Here is a 10,047-nt window from a genome sequence, read left to right on the forward strand (position 1 = left end):
ATTCTGCTCTCCTAGGGGCAAGGAGTTGTTTATGGAAAGGAACAATTCAATTTCTCAGTTATTGCTATTGCCTCCTCTTTTGATTATCTGAACACTCAACTAGCTTACTAGCTGATTCTGTCTGTGGTGACCACTCTTGCACAAAGGATAGCTGTACTATTGGAAGAGTAGAGGAATATGGATACTGTCCATAGCCAACAAATCACGTTAGAAATCAAAATGAGATCTTAGATAAAGGACAGACATTTAATATTAACTTATTTATTAAGACAGCATTACTTAAAAACACTTTTAATAACCCATAGAGGCATGCACAGCACATCATACCCTCAGAGGAAATGGAATTGCAGAGGAGTAACCCTAGAACATGTTTAAGTGCAAATGCCTAAGTGTTTGTCAAAGAGAATACAGAGTTAGCATTCATCAAAAAAGCAGGCAACAGTAAGATTAATCTGGCAGAAGTAGGCAGCTTGGGGATAGTTGCATAAACAGTGGACATGATTGATGTTACCAGCAAGTCTAAATAAATTAGGAAGGGAAGGCCTGTAGGGAAATAACGACTTTTAAAGCCAATGTCTTAAGTATTTGTTGTTGTCCAACGTCTACCTGTACACTAAGAGTTAAGCTCTTGCACTTAAAAGCAATATTAAAGGTTGCAGCTGAGGAAAGGGTTCATCTTCTCCAGCCCTCCTAGTCATTCTGTAAATTGTAAGGAAGGCGCACAGAACTAGAGCATGGATGTAAAATCCATGCTACATTATCAAATGCTATTGCACAAACGCCAAGAGTTGAGAGAAACTAACTTAAACTGTGTTCAAGGAAACCACAGGTTGAGAGTAGCGTCCTGATCTCAATATGAAACAGTAAAAGGTGTTATCTGTCCAAAAGTGCTATGGCAATTAAACTCAGAAGTAAACACTGCAGGGGAGGTTTGTGCAAGAGGAAAAAATAGCAGTTCTATAGAACATTAAGAAATCCTCCCCCTAGAGGCCAAGGCACCATCAGCAAATAGCAGTTTTCAGCACCAAACACCTAAATCCCAAAGCCTATGGTATTGTGCTCCAGCCTTTTTTCTCTTGCAGAAATAGATGGTTTCTTTTACTAGTGTGGTCCTTTGCAACAACACAGTTTAAACAGTATAGAGCCAGAAAAGAATTGCTTTCCTGTTTAAGTCCACTGAACAAATGGTCTCTTGCTTCCTTTATTCAATTTGAGGGACTCCAGTGCATGATCTGACGAACAGCCAAGGCTTTCCGGGAAACAGCAGGATCCAACTGGTTATTTCCACCTGGTAGGTTCTCTTTGTTTTCAGATGTTGGCTGCTGCGGTCGTTTCTTGAAGTAGCAAACACGGCAAACAGAATGATATTTGTCTGCCCCGCCTATCACTTCCACCTATTTGGGATAAAAGAAGAGCTTTAATGGCTTCCCCATTATTAAATTCCTGCTATCCATATACAGCAGGTACAGTATGTCTCTGTTTCTCAAGATCAGATGACCCCTAAGGAGGGGAAGGAGATGCACACTGGAACCTTACCTCCTTCTCTGCTCCCAGCCTCTTGGTATACGATGCCTCACGAAAACACTCCATGCAGACAGCATTCAGTTTCACCACACTTTCTGCTAAGGGAACTAGTTGCAAGATGTTGCCAAATGCCTACAATTAGAATATAGCACAAATGCATCAGAGCTGGAAGGCCCAAGTAAATTTACTCTCATTCTCATTGTATCCCATTTGTTGTCCAAAGATGGGACTCAAGTTCAGATGCAATATAGAATTTTAGAGAAAACTCACCTTTCTTTGGAAGGTCCCATCAAGGGCTGCCACAATGACAGTTTTCCCTGCATTGGCCATTGTCTCACAAAACTCAACGATATCTGGAAACTAGATGGGAGAAGAAAAGCTGCTATTCTGGGTGAACACAATCCTAAAAAGGCATGTCACTGCTTTGTCCCTTGCTTTAACAAGAAAAACCCATTTTGAGAAACGAAATTGATTCCCCCCCTCACTTCTGGTTGTGGGTGCTACTGGGACTCAGGGTAGAAAGTAAAAACAGACCCACAGGATCCATCTGAGTTGCCCAAGGGTTGAACACAAGAGGATTGTGGGATCAAAGAGTGAGATACATGCTTGAGGGAGCAGATCTCAGTTCTGTGTTATCAACTTATTAGGCCAGTTACTTGTCTTTCAGTTTGACCAGTTTTGTCTTTCTGTGAAACGGGTACTGTATTTTGGGAGTGCCTCTGCCCAATGCAGTGACCATTTAGTATAGGAATGGACAACTATGAGAGGTTAGGGGGACACAGTAGCCCCGCCCAGGAGATCTTGGAGAGCTGTGTCCCCACTGTAAAATAAAACCATTTTTGGGTCCTCAAATGTCTTCCAGAGAACATGGGAGGGCATTTCCACCATGTTTTAGGGCCTTTTGCAACAGGAAGTGATTTATAGTTCCTTTGTTCAAGAAATACCCTCAGGCTTCCTAGAGTGCACAGGAGGGGAATTCCCCTCCAAAATAAAGATTGATTGGGGGGGGGAGCTGGGCTTGTAACCCACCGCTGATATAGTGAACAGGAAACGTGAATAGCTGTTATGATACCTGACACTGCCTCAACTTGCCTCTGCTGATATTGTTTCCCCTTATGGGAGGATGAAGAGCATGGTGCTGCTTCCAAGAATCAAAAGGTGCACAACATAATTTCCATCCTTTTAGCAGCTGATATTCAAACCACTGATCTGTGGACAATTCCATTTCACATCAACCTGCCTTAGCTGACTGACCATGAGTATTCCTATTAAAGGTTTTATCACAAGGTCTCTTTTCACTGCTACAAAACAAGAATACCAGTATTATGCTACAGGATTCAGCAAGGAGTATTGAACTTCCTTTCGATTTTTTTATGCCATTGGTTGCTCTATTACTTTCACTTCCTTAATCTTAAAAAATGGGAGGCTTCCTCTAGTTAGAAATTAACAGGAGACTGCACATCCTCCTGGAACTAGATATGAGGGATAGAACGATGGGCAGCACCTCTGCCTGGAACTTCCATTTTCAGAAACCTTTGAGAGATGCTCTCAAACTCTAGCTTCAACTGCTCACTCCTTCACAGCTTAAAGTAGTTAGGAAAAAGCTGGTGTAAACAATGCAACATTCTGTAGTTTGGAATTCCACTGTCATTGTGTTTTTAAAGCACAAACCCAAATACCTGCATGCATGCTTGTACATATGGTGGAATTAACAGAGGAGGTATGAAAGGAAAGCGGCTGAGATGAGTAGAATGAAGACAGTCAGGTATATACTATCATTTCCTCACTGATGTGAACAGATAGAAGAGGCTTCCTTGCAATAAACCACTTAGCAAGAACAAACTGTATGGAAACTAGGGTACAAATCTGCAGTTAACAGCAATGTCATAATGTGAAAGAAAGCTCACACCAAAGAACTGGAGTTGGTAGAGCCAGGTTTGCTGCATCCAACCTGGCTCTACCAACTCCAGTGCTCTTTGCAAGACTATCAGTAACCACAACATGGTTGGTGCCAGAAATGGGTCAGCAGAGAGTATTGGCTGACATTCTACTAATTTCTATACTCCACAAAATGTCTGTTCCAGCCAAAAACCCCAGCCTCACCACCAAGAAAATAACTCCCCAAGAAACCTGCATGTGGTAGATATACACACTGAAAATAGTTTACAAAGGGAACATCCTTAGCATGGAATCAGGTAAAATATGGCTTACTGAGTACAATCTGTCCTCGGCTTATGCAGGGGATCCATTCCGGACCCCCCCCCCCCCCCTGTGCCCTATTTTCCCCTTTTTTTAGCCCCATTCAAGTGAAAAGGGCTCGTGCATGCGGTGATGCGGCAGCGTGTGCACACCACAGGCGTACAGCCCATTCATCTGAATGAGACGCATCGCCCCTTGAGGCCACACTGTAATACTGATTCCTACATGTTTGTGTTCTCAGAACTCAGAACAGTTATTTTTGGGATGACATCTCCCAGAATCTCTCACTTTTCTGAGCTCTGATTCTGCTTCACAAAGTGCATCCTTATACAGGGCATTCTATAGGCTCACTGAGCTTAATGGTGAGTGGATATAGAACCACTGCCCAGCCCCCATTAACTCCTTGGAACAGAATTAGCAGTGCTTGACTAACTCGCCTAAGCCAAACAGGGACAGTACAAAAGAACTTACAAACTGGCCTTCATCAATGCCAATCACAGCAGAGCTGAGAGCTTCTTGATGCAAATCTTTCAGGCAACAAGCTGACACAGCTTCCATGGTGTTCCTGAATAGTAAAAGGAATATTTGTGATTGCCTCATCAGTCAGGTTATATATGCACTAGAGCAAGGAATCTCAAGACCTTTAGAATAGACAACATAGTTGTTTAAATCACAACAAAGCCCACACATTGGATGAAAGCTACAGTATAGATTATTGCAAATAAGAGTTCTAGAAAAGTGGTTTGCCTCCCTGAAATGTTCCGTTTGTATATAGATAAGTATTCATCTTATGCATAAAAAATGTCTGCTAAAAATCTGAACTTCTTGAAGAAATGCCATCTTACTGCAAAATTTGACTCACTACATCTACAAAGAAACCATCGTGCAAGGAAGGGAGTCCTACAATGCCTACAGTTGCATAATAACCTATAAGAGCTACCCAAGATGTGGACAGTTGCTGTGCTAGTAAGGTAAGGGTGGAAATGATGTGACTGTTAGGTGTTGCTGGACTGAAGCTTAGCATTCCTCACTATGCTAAGTTATGCTTAGTTAGGTCTAATAGGAATTGCCATTCAACAACATCTGGAGGGCCATACAACTGCCATCTATCAAAAGAGAAGCACTATTCTGTACTATTGCAGAAAATAGGAGATAACAATATCTGAACTTAGTTACCATTAACATTTTGTTAAGTTCCTTATGAATATTTTTCTTACACAAGGGATATGAATTTACATGTGTCTCTTTTACATGCTGTATTCTAGTGTTGCCATGGGTAGACATACATCTGTGCTGAAGACCTGATCAATCCCTTGTCACAACCTTTTTTACACCACCATGGATTAAGCTCTACATTTTAAAGTTTAACACTACAGTTATAAAGCCCAGAATGGCAAGTTGTCAGATACACTGCACAGCTATTTGGTGTGATATATGTGCCTTGTACCAATGGTTATTTCCTAAGCCAGCAGAAAATCACGTTAGAATATTGTTTTGGTCGGTAAATTTCCCATATAATGGCTTTTAGCAATTCACCTGTCATGCGTGGAGACTCCATTGACACAGTAACGTGTGTCCTTAGCATACTTGATCAGCAGGCACTTGTACTGTGCAATTTGGAAACGTCGGACCCGGCGCATGAGTTCAGTACTGCAAAACAAGAAGGGAGGCTACTCAGGAGCAAATAACATCCAGAAAGGGATAAAATACTGCTGACCAGACACAAAGCCTTACCGTAATAGAAGTAAGATTACAGCATTTACTACATAAAGAAACATGATTAAAGCAAAAAACTGGCTGCTTTGATTACACTTTCTCAAAAGAGCCATAGCACCTGATATCCCAGAAAACCCATTTCTCTTTAGCTTGCAATACTCTGCACTTCAATTAAAGCTACTCCCTATTGTTCTACCAGCCAACAAAAAGCAGCACCATAGGTTACTAGTCCCTGTACTACAATAAAGAAAGCTCACAGTCAGAGCAATGGAAATACAGTAATGGCTGATTTTTTTTATTTTTTATTTTGCAAGGGGGAGAGGAGGAAATACTAAAGTCAGTAATAATAATAATAATAAATAATAATAAAATTTTTATTTGTATACCGCCCTTCCAAAGATCAGGGCGGTGAACAACACAATAAAATCAATACATCAAGATATACATATTAAAAACAAATTAAAAACCCATCAGCCGACCAACTTGCCAACAAAAGAGGGAGGAAGGTGAACTGGAGCTTCATTCGGGGAATGCAGCTTGAAATAAGAAGTTTTTTAAATCCCTTCTAAACTGAGCCAGGGAGGTGGCCGAGCGGAGCTCTGTGGACAGCGTGTTCCAAAGGGCCGGGGCAGCGATGGAATACGTCCTCCTCGTTGTGGAGGTAAGTCTGGCCCCTGGAACCCTAAGTAATTGCTGCCCAGACGTTCTGAGGGTGCGGGGCGGAATGTATGGGGAGAGGCGGTCCTTCATGTATCCTGGGCCCAAGCCATGTAGGGCTTTATAGGTAATCACCAACACCTTATACTGTGCCCGGAAGCGGATAGGCAGCCAATGCAGGTCTCTTAGCACAGGTGTAATATGGCTGGCCCTGGAGGTACCACTCTTGCACATATTTTAATAGACATACAACCCACACTCCATGTTTTGATTCATTTTTGCCTACTAAGGAGGAAATGGTACAGAGGCAGTTCTACATCACAACCCAGCCTATAGACTGATTACCTGGTCCCCTCCCTTCATATAGTTTGAACTTCAATTCCCCCCATTAGAAATACTGGGAGCTGTGGTGCAGAACACCTAGAAGGCAGCTGCAGAACTTCTCTGTGCTTATTTGTAGCTGTCAGGCTTTTGTGTCACTTATGGTATACCTAGTAATGCATAGCCAGCCCCAGTGCTTTGGTTACCAATAAAAATTACAGTAACTTTACTTTTGTCTTTTTGTATCCCCAGCATGGTTACCTTTTCCCAGAGAACATGGGTCCAAAGATGACCTACAGTGGGGAGAGAAAAAAGTTAAATTAGTTACCCTGAAGAAACAGATTACTTAAATAATTTCTGACCACTACTGGGAACAGATGTGGGTCTAGTTAGAACATCGTACAACCTCAATAGCATTACCTATGAGGGGTACAACTTTTATCCAGCACCTCCAGTTCCCTGATAAAGTTCTTCATTCCAACTTCCTTCACCACACAGAGCCCAGAAACATCATCCAAACTCCAAGCAACACCTCCTTCCCACCCCAGCCTCAAATCTTTGTCGTTGTGTGCATTCAAGTTGTTTCCGACTTAGGTGACCCTAAGACAAACCTATCACTGTGTTTTCCTGGCCAGACTTGTTCAGAGAGGCGTTGCCATTGCCCCCGCCCCCCAGGCTGAGTGTGTGACTTGCCCAAGGTCACCCAGTGGGCTTCATGGCCGAGCTGGGAACTGAACCCTGATCTCCAGAGTCATAGTCCAGCACTCAAATCACTACACCACATTGGCTCTAAGACCACATATTTTGTTTGTTTGTTTGTCATGTGAAAGGTTTGCCTTTGCCTCCCTCTGAGGCTAAGTGTGTAACTTGCCCAAGGCAAAGTGACCGGAGTCCCTCCTTTTCCAGGACATATCCCACATTTCAACTTTCTGTCCATGAGGAATTCCAAGAAGTCTTCCATTTTGAGCATGATTAAGCCCATTGAGTAAAATCACATTTGCTGTTCCCCTTCAAGAAATTCATCTACTTGGCAGCCTCTCCTTGCTCAAAACAGGGGGAGAGGATGGGTCCTTCTAAATGTCTTTTTCCCCCCCTCTAGGAGCAGCAGCAGACAAGACTTATCCCCAGAGCTCAGGGCCCATTTGTTTCTCACAGGGAAAAGGACAGAATCATAGAATCGTAGAGTTGGAAGAGACCACTAGGGCCATCCAGTCCAACCCCCTGCCATGCAGGAAATCTAAATCTAAATCCTCTGGAGTATTAGCTATTCCTCCTAATTTGGTGTCATCTGCAAATTTGATAAGTATTCCCCCAATTTTTTCCTCCAAGTCATTGATAAAGATGTTGAATAGCACTGGGCCCAGGACAGAGCCCTGTGGGACCCCACTGGTCACTTCTCTCCAGGATGAAAAGGAGACATTGTTGAGTACCCTTTGGGTTCAGCCAGTCAACCAGTTACAAATCCATGTAACAGTTACCTTGTCTATCCCACATTTTACAAGCTTATTTGCAAGATTGTCATGGGAAACCTTGTCAAAGGCCTTACTGAAATCAAGATATACTATATCCACAGCATTCCCTTCATCTACCAAGCTGCTTGTGGCCATGTTCTAGAAGAGTTTATTCCTGGAATAATGTAAATGTAGAATCAGTCAAGGGTTTATTGCTAATAAATTACAATTTTAAGCATTTGTCTTGCTCGTGGTTCTACATATTGCAGGCTGACAAGGCATTTTAATGAAGATAAGTTCATCAGAAAAATACAGTTGAGTACATAATAAAATGTGAGGGCCAGCTTGGTGTCATGGTCTGAGAGTTGAACTAGGATCCTGGGAGGTCAGGGTTCCAATCTCGGCTCTGGCATGGAAACCTACTGAGTGATCTTGGGCAAGTCACACTCTCTCAGCCTCAGAGGCAATGGCAAAACCCCTCTGAACAAACTTGCCAGGAAAACCCCATGATAGGTTCACAATTTGAAGGCACACAACAACAACATAATAAAACACAGTACATGAAATATAGCTGTAAATAAACCCTATTAAATGAAGTGAGCCCTTGGTATCTGCCAGGGTTTGGTATCCCATAGATACCAAAATCTGTGGATCCTCAAGTCCCATTATATACAGTGCAAAATGGTGTCCCTTATATAGAACAGCAAGATCAAGGTTTGCTTTTTGGAATTTGTATATTTTGGGAATATTTTCAAGCTGCAGACAGCTGAATCCGTGGATATGGAGGGCCAATTGTATCGATGCTCTTAGGTTTATTTGGCCATACATTTTTTCTTGAATGTCCTCCAATGTTGCGGCGCCTTGTCCTCCTTTGTAGTTAGAGGACACCAGACCCAAAGAAACTCAGTGGGTTTCCATGGAGGAGGAGAGATTCGAACCCTGGACTCCCCAGAGGCGTCTCTCAACTATTAACCCACTACACCACATTAGAGCCCTCCACCCCAAACCCTCAGGGGGGCTAAAACCAAGCATGCCCCCCTTTGTTACTGTGTGTTCCTTTATGTCATTTCTGACTTATGGAGACCCTAATCTTTTTCTTGGCAAGGTTTCTTCAGGGGGTTTTGCCATGGCCATCCTCTGAGGCTGAGAGAGTGTGACTTGCCCAAGGTCAATGAATGGGTTTTCATGGCTTAAGGCAGGATTCGAACCCTGGTCTCGCAGAGTTATAACCCCAACATTCAAACCACTACCCCACGCTGGCTCAAGGTCCCCCCTTACGTGCCTGGATCTGGCCGCGGGCCTTGCGAGGGGACCCTGGTTGCACTCCGGGCATCATCCAGCAGCTCATCGTCCCGCCGCCCGCAGCTCCTTCTTGGGACAGAAACGCTCCAACGGACCCAGGGCCTCTTCCTCCTTCTTCTACTGAAAGAGCGCGCCGTTTTTGCCCTATTTGCATACAGCGAGGACAGCCATCCAATCAGAACGGGCCGCGGGGCGAAAGAGACAATGGAAAGAAACTCTCGACGCGTTTCAGCCAATCAAAGAAAAGGCGGGAAAAGGTGTCTTTGAAAGCGTTCGGCCGCCTTCGCCTGAAAGTAAGGTTTCCTCCCGGCATGCCCTGCGAAGTTAATCCCTTCTCCTCTCCCGCTGAGGGAGGCTGGTGCTGCCCTTGTTGTCAGACTGGTTTGTCTAACTCAGGTCTAAAGCACACTGCTGAAATAAAAATACATTTATTTTTACTCCGCCGTTCCATCTGGATCTAGGCGGCTTACAACCACGGTGATACATACAATACAATACATCCCCTCCCTCCCTCTCCTTCAACAAACAATACCAACATAATAATAATTAAAACAATTAAAATATACAATCATTAATCATAATCCACTTTGGGACCGCTTTAACTGCCCTGGCTCAGTGCTAGAGAATCCTGGGAATTGTAGTTTATTGTGGCACCAGAGCTCTCTGACAGAAGGCTAAATGCCTCATAAAACTACAGTTCCCAGAATTCCCTAGCATTGAGCCAGGGCAGTTAAAGCAGTCTCAAACTGGATTATTTCTGCAGTACTGTATGTGTTTTGGACCTCAAGTGAATCCCAAACTCTATTTCTCCAGGTGTTTTGGACTTCAGCTCCCAGAATCCCCAGTCCTTTAGCCAATAGCCTTGGATTCTGGGAGC

The 10,047-nt window shown here is 43.4% G+C and overlaps 1 protein-coding gene across 1 annotated transcript; it reads right to left on the bottom strand.

The window, feature by feature from the left end:
* Nucleotides 1-245: 245 nt before the first annotated feature.
* Nucleotides 246-9,575, bottom strand: TK1 (thymidine kinase 1). The gene is made up of 7 exons (XM_042452615.1): nt 9,151-9,575; nt 6,679-6,710; nt 5,260-5,373; nt 4,195-4,288; nt 1,795-1,884; nt 1,537-1,656; nt 246-1,394 (listed from the first exon to the last, which is right to left on the bottom strand). Exons 1-7 carry the CDS (start codon nt 9,322-9,324, stop codon nt 1,206-1,208), a joined length of 813 nt encoding a protein of 270 aa, XP_042308549.1. The 5' UTR covers nt 9,325-9,575; the 3' UTR covers nt 246-1,205.
* Nucleotides 9,576-10,047: the final 472 nt, after the last annotated feature.

Source organism: Sceloporus undulatus, chromosome 2 (assembly GCF_019175285.1).
Source record: "Sceloporus undulatus isolate JIND9_A2432 ecotype Alabama chromosome 2, SceUnd_v1.1, whole genome shotgun sequence".
NCBI classification, from domain to species: domain Eukaryota; kingdom Metazoa; phylum Chordata; class Lepidosauria; order Squamata; family Phrynosomatidae; genus Sceloporus; species Sceloporus undulatus.